Raw genomic sequence first — 19,045 nt, forward strand, 5'->3', positions numbered from 1 at the left:
ATGTCCATCATAACCTCAAACAGCATCAATCATATTGCATGATGGAAGAAATTGGGGGGGGGGGGAGATTCCTGGAGCTTTGATCTGGAGACTAAACATGGGTTCCACCACTTCTTCAAGCCTCCAATAAGCAAAGTGTTGGTATTGCACTGGTTGATGAGAGTCATCTATTACCTAGTATTGCCTGGTAACATAGAGGGGCAGCATTCCTCTGTGTGGTGTGGGTGCCACACCTTCCCTGCATATGTTGGTTTGCACCTGGGTGGTCACCCACAGTGTGCTAAATACTGTATTTCAGGATTTGCACATGGGGGTTATACCCAGGGTTACTAACAATTCCACCATTGTGAAGGTGCAAGCAGATTATTGGCTGTCACAGACTGACTGGACTTTGCCGAAATTAGGTCCACTTGACTTGAATATCACTGAATATCAGTTCCATCAGTGTTTTAGCCTCCCAGGTAGCAAGCACAGCTTGGAATATCTGAAAGACTGTCTGCGAATGATTAAATGAGGAGATTTCCATTTTTTAATTTGTGAATTAAATTCCATTTTAACAAAAATATTTTCAGGTCTTGGCTAACCCTCATTATTCATGCTCTGTAAATCTCACTGAGTGAATAGCTCTGATAAAAATTTAGTACAACAAATTACTTTCAAAGTCCATCTATATATAAAATTTATTGGTTTTATCTATGTAAAAATTACAAATGTCACTGTGAATGACCTCATACTGTAAACATTTGTGAATGATTATGCACAAATATAATTTGATATGCTGTACTAGCACCTATTTTCCTCCACCTCCAAAAAAGAGTAGACAGAGATGAGAAAGTTGTGTAAGATATACTTAAACCAAAGAAAATGGTTCAATATTTTTTTTTCTGGGAAGGGGGGTAAAAATCTAATTTGAATTGAATATTAGTTGCATTCAAGACAAATTTTCATATTAATCTGTGAAAAAAATTTCAAATGTTAAAAACAAAAATTAATATATTAACATGTGTAAAGTAATAAATTATATTTACTGTACTATACTTCTAAATGTGAACTTATTAAAATTTTATATGATACAGTAATTCTTATTACTACAATATATTTTTAAAATGATAATCAGTGAACAAATATTTTTATTTCTGTAATATTGTTTGTCATTTTATTTATTTATTATTGATTTTAAAGTTGACATTTAGGTAAAATAAAGCAGAAAATTATTACTTCTATATATTATAAAGGTATGGCAGAATTAATCTGAATCAGGGCAGCGTGCTCCTGATGTAATTGGAAGTGCAGCGAACAGCAGCTTGCTGCACTCCGAACAACAAGTCCTAATTTTATTACACCCCAGTGCATCAACTCGCTTCCTCAGTGATTCAAACTCATTCAACAAAGCACCAATTTTTAAATTCAGTTCACCATACTCCATACATTGTGGACATAGAAATTAATCATTGGTTGAACACTAGGATTATTTACAAGAGGAGATCTTGGAATACATGCTACAGGCAATACAAGCAATGAACTCATGATTCATAGAGAAATCATCCATAGCCATTCCTGTCAGAGCCTTGCAATTTTATGTTGAAGCATCCTTACTTGCTCTCATATTAATCATAATGAAGATGAAAATTATAAAAATTTCATAATACATTAAAAATAACACTAATCAAAACAGGATGATATACTTTAAAACATTCTACACTACAATTATAATATATAGAAATATATAATTTGATGATAAGATAATAGTGCAATTAATTTCATTATTATCATATATCATCAAATTATATATGTCTACATTAAGTATAAATGTGCACTTTTCATTTTTAAGTACAGTAAGCGCTGGTTATAGTGATCACCGGTTATTAGAATCAGCCTCTTTAGAGAATCAAATTCCAAAGAACCGATTCAAATCATTAAAATACACTACACTTTTATCGTTTATTAGAATCACATCATCAGTTATAAGAGTCAATTTTGAATGCCTGTGTGATATTTTTCTAAAGCACATTTCTGAAAGTCACATTTTTAGAGGTCACAACCATAAAACAATAAAATCAATTTGCAGTTTTTGGTATATTGGGCCTTTTCGTTTGTACAATCTGTTATAAATGAGTAGTTACTACAGCTTTAACAGAAGAAGAAATGGCCCACTCCATTACTGATAATTTTTCCAAGGAGGAGGAAAATGAAGATGAATGAATACCAGTTACAAAACTGCAAATTCATGAAACTATAGCCATCCTGAAAAGAGCATTGGAACAAACTGGTGCAAGTGATCATGAATATAGACTGTTATAGAAAATTGAAAAATTTATAAATAGACTTTGTAGTGATAATTTAAAGCAATCTAAAATAAGTGACTATTTAAAATTATAATCAGATTACAAAGTGTTACGTTTAATTAATATGTATATTAATTAAGCTACATATGTAATTAAAATTTATTTTTATTTTGCTAACCTGTGGATAATATTCTTCTGATTTTCACGCATCATTTAATTGGTAATCAACTTTTGGTAATAAAGTGCAAATTTATGCTTTATATTTTTATTTTTATAGCATGTGGATAATATTCATCAATTTTTGATTATTAGAATTACTGTTTATTAGAATAAAAATTCAATTTGCAAATGTGATCACTATAACTGGGTGCTTACTGTATATATATATTTTTAAAAAATAATGGTACATTACTAACCAAATTTTAAAGTTAATTTCATATGCAACTTACTTGACTATATAATTCCACAGAGGATTCCCCCTTTAACTGATGCCCTGTTAAGTATGTATTGTGTGAAGAAGCAATGTAGTAATGTGATAATGGATGATCCATGCTCTGTAAAATAAGATATGTTTAATTAAATAATTCATTTCAAATGAAAGTAATTTTAAAAATAACAATTAAATCCAATATATACAATAGTTGTTGCCAAATGCAAGAAATTATTTTGTAAAGTATACGGTTCTAATCAACACTGGCAAGGAATCAACACAGAGATGATATTTATAATTACCTCATCAGATGAATATTCAAATTCGGGCATTTTCTGTTTCATTTCTTTATTTTAAGTCATATTTTCACAATCATTTATACTTTTAAGTAATTATATTATATGAATAAAAGAAATTTATTCAAAAAATTTATTTAAATTTTAAAAAAAGATATATTTAAAAATAAATTTGAACAATTTCTTTATTCAATTTAATCAATTATTTTTTTTTTACAATATGCATTTTAGAAATTCAAAATACAATTTTTACTGAATACATTTTAAAAACAGATTTTAATCGATAGTACTGGATAATGAAGTGAACAAGCAAATAATGCATTAATAATGATGGTATTATAAATTGATAAACTGAACCCAATGTCAGTGATGGTATTACAAAAATATAAATCTGATTACAAACTGCATGTATTAACCAGACCAGTTCTAGGGGAAAAGAAGATGAAATATTTTAACCCATTGAGCTGTTGTTGTTGTTGTTGTTTGGTTTTTTTTAGGAGCATTAGCAACTAAGGCCATATTGCTCCGGGATATGCGGTGGTCATTCCCTGACCTTTCCGCATCCTCCATATTTGGTGGTGACGGGCTCGAACCCCGGTCTAATCAAGAAGCGTGTGCTACGCACTGCTGCTCCTTCCCACCTGGCTACGGAGGCGCCTAACCCATTGAGCAGTAAGTAGAATAGATGTATGGAAATTTTCCTTTAGCCAGTGGGTGGTTGAGTGCTGGAACAAACTTCAATCTATCATTGTGGAAGTAGACAGCTTAAATAAATTCAAGGCTGAACTAGACACACTTTTGGATGGATGGGTGAAACGGGAAGAGTTTTTTTTTTTTTTTTTTTTGGCTGATGCTAAATAAGCTTGCTTTCTTGCATCATATGCCTCTACTAATGATAACACTAATGCTAAGTACACAGAATTATGTTTAGAGTATGTATAAAAAAACAACATCCCACATTGCCTGACCCTGCAATGACTGTCTAACCCTGCTTACCCACTTCCATAGCACCAGATGGAAGTTTGTTCCAACAATCAACTATCCTCCAGCTGAAAGCAAATTTCTGTGCATCTATCCTGAAACCATCCATCTGCAAAATGAAATTTATGCTCCCTCATGTGTGTTGTCTGAGCAAGAGAAAAGATGCCACAGCAGCAACATATACACATATACACATTTTCATATACACATTTTCAATATAATTTCAACTATGGTTCAAATAATGCATCCATTAATGTATGAATTGCTTAAAATCATATGGTATGTACAGCCATCTCTCATCTGTATTCCTAACTAATAGCAAACAGTTTTAGCAGACAAAAGAATAAAAATAGTTTTGAAAATCAAGATTCAGCTGTTAGATCTAGCCATGAAAGATCTAGCATTTCACTGTTAGATCTTTCATGGCCAGGAAGTCAGCTCTTTTAGCCTTGAAAAAGTAAGCTATTAGATCTGACCAAGAAACTGAATAAATTCTCTTGAATTCAGATTCAAAAGTTGATAAACTTAATAAAGAGCTTAAAAAAAAGAGAATGTTAATTTTTTTACATGATTCTTTTTCTGAAAAACAAATTAACACTAATGTGGGAAATCATGTCAACATAAGATAGCATTCATTAAAGCCTCTATGTATAAAGTTTCGATGTTTAAAAAACTTCAAAATTACACTAACAAACATCATTCCTCTCAGAGTAAGTTCCTAGTGGAAACCTAACTGCCCTGAAAAAATATATGTTCAGCACCCTCACTGCTAAAAGAAAGCAGTTATCCATTTGACTTATATGGTCAGATATAAAACTGTGGTTTACACCAACTGAGTTATCATTTATTTGCTAATTACAGTGAAGAACTTTTTCAACAAAAACATGGTGGATGTAGTGTATTTTTTGGCAATGATTTTGAATGTCCAGCCTACTTTTCCCTACCACTCTTAGCTTGCAAGATATTTCATATTTTAGTGTGTTCCATTTTGATCTATCTATTCTTATTAGGTGGACTGCTGATTAAGAACTCTGGAGTCAGGAGTTTTCTTGCTGCAGTTTCTAGATTATTCTATCCTCCAACTCCTTGCATGTCAGACGGATATATAACACAAACCTCCCATATAGGTTAATCAGTCAGAATTATAAGTTTGTGAGTTATGTTGCTATATATTAATAAACTTGCTCTTTTTATAGCTTTTGGTGTCAACTGCAGTTGAATGTGCTTTTAAAATGTCATGTCAGTGTATTAATTCATCAGATAGCTTTCGTCATGTTTACACAATTAAATCTCACAGACGGTCTATAATGTCACATTAAAGAAAGAATATTAACTTTATTTTGACTGTAATTTAAGTGATTAGGACAAGAAGTGGACACTTTATGCTATACCAAATGTGCTTCCGCTTCAGAGGCTGCTTAACAAAATAAAGTATCACTACCATTTGTTGTTTCCATGGAAGGAGCCAACCAATCCTTTCAACAAGTGCCATTTTTGCATAACTCAAACTGAAAGACAGAAATGGAAAAATAAAAAAACTTGTGTATCTGAAACAGTCCATTAGCCATTAGATCAGTCATTCACAGCAATGAACTATCTGTTCCTGTCCCTTTCCTCCAAAATCCTAGTCATCAAAAGAAAAAAAAAAAAAAAAAAACATAAATAGCCCAATGGAAACAGTCCATACAAGTTCTAAATCAGAATTCAGGTTCCAAGACAAAAACAGGCTTCATCTTATAACTCAAAGTTATAAGATGAGGCTTGCATATGATTTAAATCTATTTAAAGCACAGCCCAAACATTTTGAATCTACAAATGGAATGGAATTTACTGCAAAAAAGATATAACTATATTGGTATTTAAAAAAAAAAAAAAAAAGAAAGCTTTCTTCATATTTTACTATAAAAGATTAACTTTGTATCGCATTGATCTTGGACTGCTTGATGCTTTTCAAAGAGAACACAAACCAGAATGAAGGCTTTTCATCAAATATTTAAAATTCAACCCAAAGCTGTGCTACTCCACAATGGAAATATTGTGGAGTAGCACAGAACATTCGTCTGTAACCAATCAGTATGGATGGATATATGTTAATACCAATCAGTACATGAAAGAATCCTATGAGAACCTTGAACTTCTTTTCACAGAATAATTCTATAATTTTCACAGAATAATTCTTTTTTTTTTTTTTGCTTTTTTTTTTTTTTTTTTTTTTTTTGAGCACAGTCAATAGAAAATTCATTATATTTTAAAACTAAAATTTCACCCATCTTGTACCCAGAAAGAAAAATGTCATCTATAGGTCACTAGTTGATTTTGAAAATATATTTTTACCACCGTGTCGCATAAAGTTAGGTCTAATGAAGAATTCTGTTAAAGTTATGGAAGGAATGGAGGCAACTTTCAATATTTAAAAATAAAATGATTCAAAAATCAAAGGAGCCATATCTTTGGTCTGCAGATCACAAATCTATTGAAAGATAAACAATTTGAAAGACTGTAAAATCTTTTGGAACAGGAAGCTTGGCAATACTTCAAGAAAGTTTGTGAACATTTTCTGGGCAACACCAGGGCAGACAACTACAAAATCTTAATTGAGAATTTATTATAAACCCTACCAAAACTTTGGGTGAAACACATCTCTAAAAATACACTTCCTCCATACCCATTTAGACTTTTTTTGGAGATAACTCTGGACATTAGACATTAAGGATAAACAAGGTAAATATTTCTGTCAAAGATACTGCTACCAAGATTTAATCAAGATATTGCTACCAAGATTTTATCAAAATATTGCTACCACAGTAAATGTTCTTGAGGAAGGTGGAAGCCCTATATGCTGGCAGACTAGTGCTGGATTAGAGAGTCTCCTGATCATTACAAAAGCAAAAACAAATAAAAAATATTAACAGATTATATTTTTATACCATTTATTGCAATATTTGTTAAAATTTCATTAAAAATTCCAATAAGCAAAACCTGCCTGCTCCAAAGCTATGGGTGTATAGGCAATATATGACTTCAAATTTGGATTCAGCCCAGCAAAATCAATGAGATGTACCATATTTATTTGGGAAGGGAGGAATCAAAAGCTTAAAATTTCTTGCTCAGTGTAATTAGAAGATTAGAGCTGGTAAATGCTTCTTTAGTTGTTATTACACAGACACACCGCAAAAAAAAAAAAAATAAATAAAAAATAAATAAAAACAAATCAGAAGCAAATAAAAACATATTTGATGCAAATTCAGTAGAGAATAACTCAAATGCTAAATTTAATTTTGAGAGTTACAAAAAATACAGTGTAACAGCAAACAAGCATTGAGTGAATTGTGCTGTAGTGGGGAATACTGTACCGAACATATGAAGGGGTATCAAAAAGTTCATACCCTGACCTAGATAAAACATCAGTAGGAAGATGCCATTTTTAATATAAGTTGTCTACATATTCAATAACTAACACGTGAAATTTCATTCCCGTAGGTGATCATACGCCGGAGATGGAGCCCGGAATCTGAGGAAGGATGCTATGGTTGACAAAGTTTAGTATCAAGCAGTGATCAAGTTCCTGCATTTGGAGGGCAAGAAAGCTCAGAAAATTGATGAAGAAATGAAAGCTGTGTATAACACTGTAAAAAAGTGTCAAAGGGAGTTCCAGTGCGGTCTTTGACGAGCCAAGAGAAGGAAGGCCATCAACATCCACAGACAGTGAGATGGCTGTAAAGGTTAAGCAGCTGGTGCTGAGTGACATAAGTGTGGCAATTCATTTCATCGCAAATGCAGTTGGAATTAGTTATGGATCTGCCCACAGCATTTTACGTGACCATCTGCACATGTCTAAGGTCTCCGCACAATGAATTCTAAGATTGCTGATGCCTTTCCAGAAGCAGTGTCAAATGCAATGTTCTCGTAAACTGTTGGGTTTGTGTAATGTGGATGTTGAGAACTTTTTTTTGATCAGTGGGTGACAAATGGCGAATGCTGGGTGTGCCAGTATGATCCAGAGACTAAAGCCATGTCAAAGCAGTGGAAGCACACTTCTTCTCCACCTCCCAAAAAAGGCAAAGACCACTCCATCTGTGAAGAAGGTGATGTTGTCCATGTTTTGGGACAGAAAAGGGGTTATCCTGACAGATTACTTACCTCGTCGTTCCAAATTTAGTGAAGACTACTACACAAATCTTTTGAAAAAGTTATATGATGCTTTGAAGGTGAAAAGGCATGTAATGTTATCCAAAGGTGTCCGTCTTCTGTCAGACAATCACCAGCTGACACAGCCGTTGCCACCACCAACTTTGTTGCCCAGTGCGGCTTCGAACTACTGTAGCACACACCCTATTCTTCTGATCTAGCACCATCAGACTTCTTGTTTCAAGAAATGAAGAAACCATTGCATGGATGCTGCTTTGATTTTTCTCAAGAAGTCATCAATGAAGTGGAATTGTGGTTTCAGGCAAAAAGTGCGGATTTCAATGATCAAGGCATTAAACAAATGATCCATAGATGGGAGAAATGTGTTACTATACATGGAGAGTACATAGAAAAGGATTAAAGTTCCTCTGAAGTTTCACTTTTCTAGGGCTATTATTTCTAGGTAAGGGTATGAACTTTCTGATACCCCCTCGTATCATCCAGCTGAAAAGTATTATTCTCACAGGTAATGAAGAGGCTGATACAAGGATATATGATACTATGACACCATTGAAAATAATAATAGTTTCACAATGTTACAGAGCTTATAAGAAATGTAAAAACCTGGCTATAGAATCTAAAAAAAACTTCAATTATTAAAAAATAGCCAAAAACTTTTCCAAATTAGCCAAAAATGTTTAAATTTCAATATGAAATTTAAAGACAGAATGTCTACAGAAACAATTTGCATCAATGAAGTGTACACAGTGCAAATATATATTCTTATTTCTCATTTAATGGAGGTACATTCTTGTGAAGATCTGTATTTAAACATTTCCCTAATAATTGCTACATATTATTTTATATCTTATTACTCATGACTGATAATGATATGCCTATTTTAATGTTTTCAACGATATCTTGCTTTTCATAAAGTCAATAATGTTTCCAATTAATGTCATCAGTTTTATTTTCTTCATTTCCAAAATTTTTATGAAGCATCCTATTATACTTTGCTCCTGCATTCTTCAATTCCTATAAAACAATTATAATGTATGTGTAATTGATAATATAAAAAGTTTGATCCAAACGTTCAGTGAATGAACTTATATTTACTGAATGCATAATGGTAGCTAAAACATTTTGAGACAGTTTCTTTTGAGCATGAGCACATCAACTTTTAACTTGTTACATCAGTCCACCAGAAATCTACTTTCAGTGAACACTTGTTTACTCATTTGTTGCATATTCTAAAAATGAAAAGGTCTGAACATGACTGGCAAACATTTTTGACCAAAAAAAAAAAAACATTCCCATTGTGCCACACCTAATTTGGGAATAGCCAAAAATTTTTGGCTATTCAAAATTTAAAATAGGATACATAAGGAAAATGATTTGAATCGATTCAAGAAATCTAGTCAAACATGATGGACTTCCCAAAAGTATTCACAAAAGAAAACTTCTGAAATGTTTTGATCTGTGGCAGGCATAACGGAACAAGCATATGGTAATATATTATATTAAAGAATATTAACAATATAAATATTTATCATTGAATAAAATTTATTTTTTGCTACATTTGCTAAACTTTTTGGGCAAACCTTATATCTCACACATTGATATTTTGACATGTCAAGAAGTTGTTTTCCAAGGAATGTTCTTCACAGAATGACATTTTATTTATTTTACAGAATTATAGCAACTGAATATCATATTTAGGGAATTTGATCTTTCATTTATCACATAGAATCTGAAATATATATTTTAGGGAATTTTCTCTTAGACCCATCTCACAGGTCATCAAAAACTTGAATTTTCAGGCTGGCCATAGATATAGTCTTAGGTATGACAAGCTATGCTTGCTACTAAGGAGTCTAAAACAGGTGTTCACTCAGTACCAATTGCAAATCTGCCCTACCATGGAATATCGTTCCTACATATGGTTCAGTGGCCCCAAAACGTCTCTCAGACTTTTAGATTCCATTCAAAAGAGGGTAGTTAGATTAATTAATGACTCAACTCTTAACAGAGTCTCTCCATCCTCTGTCTCATAGTTGTTCTGTTTCTGCTGCATGCCTTTTCTGCAGATACTTCCATGGGCACTGTTCTGAATTGGCTTTTATACTTCCCACTCTCTCTCTCTCTCTTTCAAAACAATCCAAACATGTGCCGCAACCAGTCAAAATTCTTTTATTGTCCAACTTCAAACTCAGAGAACCAACTTTTCTTCTTGCTCATTTATTCATTCAGTTTACATTTTCTGGAACAACCTTCTTCATGCTTATTTCCTGAAAATTACAATCTACAGAAGTTGGAAAAAAAAAAAAAAAAATCCTTGGAATCTTCTTTTCAGTGTGGAATCATCTAATAGAAAGAGTTTCATTCAAAAGTCAATTCTTGCTGGATACATTTCCTTTTAACTGTAATCAAAAATGGCAACATACTCCTATTAGTCTCAAGCAAACACAACACAAAAGTAACAAGAAATACTATTAATAGAACATTAGTAAGAGAATAACTCAAAGAAACACAGAAAATACATGTGGTTCATTTCACTTTACTTCACCATTATAGCCACAACAGTGAAAAGGTGAAAGTCAGAGGGTGTCATCTTAATGGTAAAAAAATAATGAGAATATAAAGAAAAAATGAATACCTGTTCATCAGGATGGACTGTTTCTGCAATGAAAGCATAATTTTCCTTATCCATTAGGTACCTGGCAAATCCTTCAAAGGACAAGCAATTACGCAGTCGCACTGATCTATCAGGTTCATGCCGCTAATGGAAAATAATGTGAACAAACACTAAATGATTTGCTTTAGTAATAATCAAAATGTTCAGTTAATGACAAAATATTATGTACAATTTTTTATGTACAATACAAAAAATGTATAATTTTTTAAAATTCATTCTGTTTCTAAGATTAAATCTGTTGGCCACTGAACAATAGATTTAACCTTAAATAAATATCAAGCTGGTAATACATCTGTAACATTCCATTTTTGTTCTGATCATTCACAGAAAATTTTTTTTTATCACATCATGCCCAATGAAATCCAAGTGCTCAATTCACTTGTAGATTCAAGCTTACTGATTGGTGATATACTAATTGTAAAATGCCATAGCTCAGATTGTAATGTGCAAGGAAATCATCATGGAAGAATACACACATATACATTTTACTTATTATATGAAAAATTATTTTTTCCAGTATTTTAAATACTAAAAATATATATAATTTTTAGTATTTATCTAACTACTTCACTTCCAATACTCAGTAATACAAAGCGAGTGAAAAAAAGCCAAAACTATATAGAAAATTAACACAGGAGTGGGAGCATGATAAGCATTTAACACAGATGTTTGCGGAGATGTTTGTTGAACATTGACAAATGCAAAGTACTGCATATGGGTAGAAGTAACCCCAGAGGAATGTACCCACAGTGTGGTACTACATTTAGAGTGGTGGAAAATAAAAAAGACCTGGAAGTGATTGTGCAGTCAGATATGAAGTTTTCTGAGTAATGCAGATAGGCTGACAGAGCAGATTATGGGGTACTGTCAAAGATATATAGAGGAATTTTGTTAGCAGCAGGGAAAAAGAGGTGATTATCACTTTGTATAAGACAATGGTCAGGCCATGCTTTGAGTACTACGTACAGGTCTGGAGGCCTCATCTTAGGAAGGATGTAGAGTTGCTTCAGCAACTCTACATCCTTCCTAAAATGAGGTAGTAGCTGCTGGCAGCATGTACAGAGAAGGGAAATAAGATTCATGAGGGGAATGAAGGGGTCTTAACAAAAAAGGTTTATGTTCTGCAAATTGCAGTGGCTGGAGACGAGACTAGGCACTTGCGAGGTGATTTGATTGAGGTGTATAAGGCTTTGAATGGGTTGAGCACACTGAATTCTGATGGGATACTTCCGCTTGCTCAGATTACGAACCTGAGGGACATAAATTCAAATTGAGTAAAGACAGTTGTAGAATAAATGTGAGGAAATTTGCCTTTAGCCAGTGGGTGTTTAATTGCTGGAACAAACTTACATCTGTTGTTGTGGAAGTTGATAGCTTAAATAAATTCAAGGAGGAACTTTTAGAGGGAATGGTTATGAAACTGTTTTTTTTTTTTTTTTTCTTTTGGCTGATGTTACATAAGCTCATAAGCTTGCTTTCCTGCATCACATGCCTCTATTACTATTACTAAAAGAGGTGGTCTCACCAGAAAAGGCCTCAGTTGTGCAAACAGGAGACTAGGCACCTGCAGGGAGATCTGATTCAGTTGTTTGAGGTATTGAATGGATTGAACGGGCTCAATGCTGATGGCATTCTTCCTCTTGTTCAAACTACATATGGGGGAGTGCGTAAATTGAAATCGAGGAAGTTGCAGGATGGATGTGTAGAATTTTGCCTTCTACACATCTGTCCTGGTGGTTGTTTGTTGGAGCAAACTTCCATCTTTTGTTGTGGCAGTGGGTAGTTTGAATAAATGCAAGGAAGAACTAAACAAATTACTTTAGTGGATGGACTGGTGGTGTTAGAATGTATTTATTTTATTTATTTTTATTTTTTTTTTGGGTGATGCTTTACAGGGTTGCTTTTTTGAACCATATGGCCTTCTATTACTACTACTATTAATAATGATGTCTCCCATAGATGACAGTGGAACAAGTGGCACTGTCTTCTGTATGAATACCACAGGTGAAAGGCAAGCCCATCCAGCCTAACCTACTGGAAGTGCTTCCTGCAGAAGTGTGCACCAAGGTAGGAAGAAGGTAGAAATGAATATATTCATATGTGATCATTCTACAGAGTAACAAAACTGTACACAAAGTGATTCGACCTATTCCCGATGTTCAGGCCATTGAATAGCAAATAGCAGAGCAGAGATGGACCATCGTCATGAAGAATCTAACAGTTCCTGTAATCTTGGAAAAAATTAAGCAAGTCATGAGAAAAACTACAAATAATAACCAATATGGCCATAACAGAACCAGAACTGTTGGAGGAACAGCAAGAACAAGAACTACAATGCAGAGTAGCCAAAGTGTAAACAGACAAAATCATACTATTCAAATAGAATAGCAGAACAAAGTGCTAACAGAATTCAAGGGAACAGAACGCACATTGAAACACACCATACTGAAGCACAGGCACAAAAAAGATTCCTTTGGAAAGTCAGAGACCAGTTCAATGTTCAATGGAAAGTCAGAGACCAGTTGAACTTCTACCCATATGCAGTACTTTGTATTTGTCAAGGTTAAACTTCAGTTGCCACTTCTTAGCCCATCTGCCCAAATTATCCAGATCCTGTTGCAGTAGCACACTGCCATTACTGTCATTAACACCAACCCTGCCAACCTTTGTATCATCAGCAGTCTTCGACACTAAGCCTGATATACCTTCATCAATATCATTGATAAATATACAAAACAACACTGGACCTAACACCGAACCCTGGGACTCCAATAATAACATTAGTCCACGAAGAGCAGCACCCATTGATTACCACCCTCTGTCTTCTCCTACTTCACCATCATTTTATCCATTGTAGCAACTTACCCTTAATACCATTCTACTCCAATTTGCACAATAGTCTTCCATGCGCAACAGTGTCAAAAGCTTTCCTGAAATCCAAATATATGATATCAAAATTATTTTTTGTATCCAGTTCCTTTGTAACCACATCATTACATGTTCCATATGTGGCATATGGAACATGTAATGACCAATTCAATCATCATCATGTCAACCACTAGCAAAAGAGCTTCCATAAGAACCTAACACCAACAGGCTCCCAGAGAACACTTACATGGAACTCCAGAAAGTTGACCAACAGTAACAACAATAATAGTAGCTGGACACAACCGACCACCCAATGCATTTAGTACCAGTATCTGTCACAGGGCGGAAAAAATCCCATAAAGGAGAAAGTTTTTTTTATAATAACTAGGGGGCATTGCCCCCTGCTTGCTGTGCTTGCTTCTTTTTATAAAATAAAATAAAATACTTACTGAAGTTTTCGACACTGTGCGTCTCTTCCTCAGCTATGAATACATAAATATGTTACGTATGAAAATCAAGAATGGTACCCTGTGGTCATGCTTTGTTTATCTAGTATACCCATGCTTAAACAGAAGCTTGTTTTATCACAGTAAAACAAGCTTCTGTTATGTATTTTAGTATTTGTTATGTATTACCATGTAACCTGCATCCCTCTTCTCCCATTGGCTAAATAAATATCACTAGGAGGAAAATTATTTTAATGTATAGAAAGATAACAATAACATAATTAGGCTTTTGATTGCTAATGCTCTTACATAATTTTTTCATTTACCTACTAAAATACAAGACAATCCTAACCACATACCTAACGCCATTGATGGTTTTCTCAACAACAACCCTCAAAGTATATAGTTAAAGTTAGCAGTCCTTTATGTACCTTATGCTACAACTTAGTGATGGCCTCTTTTTCAAAGGAATCTCTCTCTCACATAGCCATTCTAGGCTTCATGTCTTTTGGCATTATGCCAATATCAAACAGGATAATCTGCATGATTTCTCTTCCTCTTTTCTATTTGTCAGATTACAGTTTTAAGCCATCTGATCCTAATGTTTGTTCAGAATGCATTAGTGAGATTATTCTTATATGATGAAATCCTGTATTCCAAATTCCACACTAAAATCTTTTCTCATCCTTAAAATCTTTGGAGGTGATTCTCAAACACACGTCAAAAAATGGTTTCTATCATGTTTTTGCAGTAATTTGCAGTAATTTCATTTCATCAAATAGGGACTACTTTGAACAGTACTATCAAAATATGCATGTACAATAAAGTACAATAAAGGTATATTGTGAAAAAAAATATTATGATCATTCTTTATTTTAAACATTCTTTATTTTGTATTTCTTACTCTGCAAAAAAACTGTTTTCTTTTTAGTTCTCAATGTTACTTTTCTTCAGAACAACTGTTGACTGCACAAATCCAAAATCTTCCTTATCATGGAATATTGTTCCCACAATTGTGGTGGTATCCTCAAAACCTCTATCTCAAACTCCTTGACTCCATTCAAAAGATAGCAGTTAGGTTAATTAATGACTCATCTCTTACAAAGTTTGTCTCATAGACATTCAATTTCTGCTGTATGCCTTTTCTGCAGATACCTCCATGGGTACTGTATTTCTGAATATTTATCTGTAATTCTCTCACTCTTCTTCAAACCAGTATGAATATATGCCGCAACCAGTCAGCAAACATTCACTATTCAATTCCAAACTCATAGAAACAAACTTTTCCTCTTCCCCATAAACCCTTCTACTTTTGTTCTCTGGAATAATCTTTCTTAACGTGTATTTTCAAAAAATCCAGTTATATTAAAGGAGGCAGCAAAGGAAGTAAGCAAACCCTTAGCCATAATTATGAGAGCTTCCTTGGACTCAGGGAAGGTACCCATAGACTGGAGATGTGCAAATGTGACCCCAATTCACAAAGGAGGATCAAAGGCTGACACAAGTAATTATAGACCTATGAGTTTAACTTCTGTTCCAGGAAAATTAATGGAAGCACTGGTTAAAGAAGCACTGCAGGATCATCTAGACAAGACTTCAGTTATAGCTCGGACACAGCATGGTTTTGTTAAGTTGAAGTCTTGCCTGACCAATTTGATTGGATACTATGATGCAGTCACAAAAGAGCTGGATGCAGGCAATAACTTTTATTATATACTTGGATCTTAGAAAGGCTTTTGATACTGTTGCACATGGAAGACTGCTGCACAAATTGGAGCAGTGTGGCACTGGAGGCAAATTGCTGCTATGGATAAAGGGGTGGTTGAGGGGGAGAAGACAGAGAGTGGTAATCAATGGACACTGCTCATCGTGGACTAATGTTATTAGTGGAGACCCTCAGGGTTCAGTGTTGGGTCCATTATTGTTTTCTGTATTTATAAATAATATTGATGATGGTATATCAAGCTTAATGTCCAAGTTTGCAGATGATACAAAGGTTGGCAGGGTTGTTAAGGACACTACTGATGCTATGCTGCTGCAACAGGATTTGGAAAGGTTGAGCAGATGGGCTGAGAGGTGGCAAATGAAGTTTAACATTGACAAATGTAAAGTACTACATATGGGAAACAGCAACCCCAGAGCAACGTATCAACTCTGTGGTACTACACTGACACTGGTAGAGAATGAAAAGGACCTGGGGGTAATTGTGCAGGCAGATATGAAGTTCTCTGAGTAGTGCAGACAGGCTGCAAGAGTAGCTCATGGTGTCTTGTCTAGGATATACAGGAATTTTTCTAGCAGGGATAAGGAAGTGATTATTCCTTTGTATAAGGCAATGGGCAGGCCACATTGCCTTATACAAGGGAATGTGGCCTGACCATTGTATACAGGTCTGGAGGCCTCATTTCAAGAAGGATGTAGAGATGCTGGAACGAGTACAGAGAAGGGCAACAAGATTAGTGAATGGAACAAAGGGTTGCTCTTACGAAGAAAGGCTTAAGTTCTGCAAATTACAGTGTCTGGAGACTAGGCACCGGCGAAGTGATCTGATAGAGGTGTATAAAGCCTTGAACAGTTTGAGCATGCTCAATGCTGATGGGATTCTTCCTCTTGCTCAGAATAATCACCTGAGAGGGCATAAATTCAAATTGAGGAAAGACAGATGTAGGATAGATGTGCGGAAATTTGTCTTTAGCCAGAGGGTAGTTGGCTGGTGGAACAGACTTCCATCCCTTGCAGCCTAAATAAATTTAAGGCTCAGATGGACAGGTATTTCGAACGAATGGAGGGGTGAAGTGGAAGTTTTTTTTTTTTTTTTTTTTTGGTTGATGCTGCATAAGCTTGCTTTCTTGCATCATATGCCTCTACTAATGTTAATTACAATATACAAAAATTCAATTCTAATGTCAACAAGTATTTTCTGCATTTTGCCACCTTTAACCTATGCACAGTATTATGTACAATAAGTCCTGATAGTTTGGTGTTCCACAATCATTCTTCTCTTTCTTGGTGATTCCCTTCTACTTCTGACTGTTGTTTTCTCTCTCTCTCTCTCTCTCTCTCTCTCTCTCTCTCTCTCTCTCTCTCTCTCTCTCTCTCTCTCTCTCTCGGGGTAATAGAGAAATTTTTTTTTTTTTTTTGGCTGGTGCAGCATAAGCCTCGGGCTTCCTTGCACCATATGGCTAATAGGGCGCCTCCGTAGCCAGGTGGGAAGGAGCAGCAGTGCGTAGCACCCGCTTCTTGATTAGACCGGGGTTCGAGCCCGTCACCACCAAATACGGAGGATGCGGAAAGGTCAGGGAATGACCACCGCATATCCCGGAGCAATATGGCCTTAGTTGCTAATGCTCCTAAAAAAAAAAAAAAAAAAAACCAAATAACAAATAAATATGGCTAATAATAATAATAATAATAAATTCTACTAAGTACTACATATACAAGTTCTAATACCTTTGTGTTTGGGATTTTTTTTCTCTCTCTCTCTCTCTCTCACACATACACACAAAAGTGAAGGGGCTATCAAAATGCATTCTTTCTATAAGGAATCAAAAACAGAACTAGCCCAGTGGAGGGGAGGAAATGGTCACTTTCTCTCTTTTTTCAGTTTGTGATATTAGCTGATGATTTGATGTGGAATATTTCAAAACATTCTCTCCTTCTTGTGTTGCTTTACACTCACAAGATTTCCAAACTTTACAGGTCAAAATTGTGTTTTTTTGGATACTGAATGAGAAGGTCTTGTCCAAAACTAAGTAGTCTAGTCTTAGTCTTCTATGGGTGCAATGTTCCATTATTCTTGCCTTCATTTTGTGGCAGGACTGTCCGACATAATATTATTTTTTTGACACTGGTATATCACTTTGTAGATGGTGCTTTTTGGGTGGGGTGCAGGGTATTATGAATGAGGAGTCAGTTTTTTGCATACCTCTGTGGATAATAAAGATATAATAAATAAGAATTTGTTTTACAAGTAACAGTTCTGATTCCAGTTCAGAGGGGCTGTAGAAGCAAAGGACTCCGAGCATGAGGCTTTTTATTACACCTATCTTTATATTGCTAGGGTGGTTGATTTGACATTTAATATTGTGATGGTGTCAGTTGGCTTCTGGTATACAGTAGTGCAGATCAATGTTCCCCATTATTTCTTTATCCCAAGCAAGCCTGGCTAAGCATCTTGACATAAACACATTAGGATCCCTATGCCTTTCTACACAACATCCTTCATTTCATACATCTGAATGTAGGCAGAAGGGTGCATATACTTCCAAAAGAAATGGCTGGCTGATTTTGGGAAATCCTCTTCTAGCAAATTTTTCATACGAGATCTGGAAAATTTAGCTCCATCCAAATTCATTCTCACAACTCAAACTTTGGGTCAGATTCATAGATGACCTACTCACGATATGGTACCATGAGACTTCTTCCATCCCATCAATCCTTAAATTCCCAGGATAAAAATATCAGTTTCACCCTTGATCTGAATGAAAACAATCTCTGTTTCATTACCATTTCTGGACACATCTTTCAACAAAGCAGCCAATAAAATCTACAATATTGTATACTGTACTACAAACCAACTGAAACCAGGCAGCCTTCAGTTACAAACTGAACTGCTCTAGCAGTGCAATTTATAGTTTAACATTTATAAAAAGAAGTTGGAAGTACCGTTATTTTAATTAGTATTAACTGCTTAGCTATTTTGTTCTGACTTGTAACTCATTTAACCACCATTTGACATCTCTTATATTTCAAATTTAATTTAAAATGTTTTGTCATGTAGTTCATTATAGCCATACACCTCTCATCGCTAATGATTATAATCTAGATCCACCGGATTAAGAATGAACTCTTTGTTGAAGTAAGTGGGAGAATATTACAAATGGCTTTTGAGAAGAGTAAGATGAACTTCTCTCATT

At 34.5% G+C, this 19,045-nt stretch overlaps 1 protein-coding gene across 1 annotated transcript in view; it reads right to left on the bottom strand.

Annotated features, from left to right (window-relative positions):
- Positions 1–19,045, bottom strand: part of LOC150078287 (uncharacterized) — a 910,840-nt gene that overhangs the window by 353,270 nt on the left and 538,525 nt on the right. The window contains 3 exon segments of the mRNA XM_090384522.1: positions 2,735–2,837; positions 5,174–5,178; positions 10,777–10,899. Of these exon segments, the coding sequence (XP_090240648.1) occupies positions 2,735–2,837; positions 5,174–5,178; positions 10,777–10,899 (231 nt within the window).

Source organism: Mastigoproctus giganteus, chromosome 11 (genome assembly GCF_048544385.1).
Source record: "Mastigoproctus giganteus isolate SK-2022 chromosome 11, ASM4854438v1, whole genome shotgun sequence".
Classification (NCBI taxonomy): Eukaryota; Metazoa; Arthropoda; class Arachnida; order Uropygi; family Thelyphonidae; genus Mastigoproctus; species Mastigoproctus giganteus.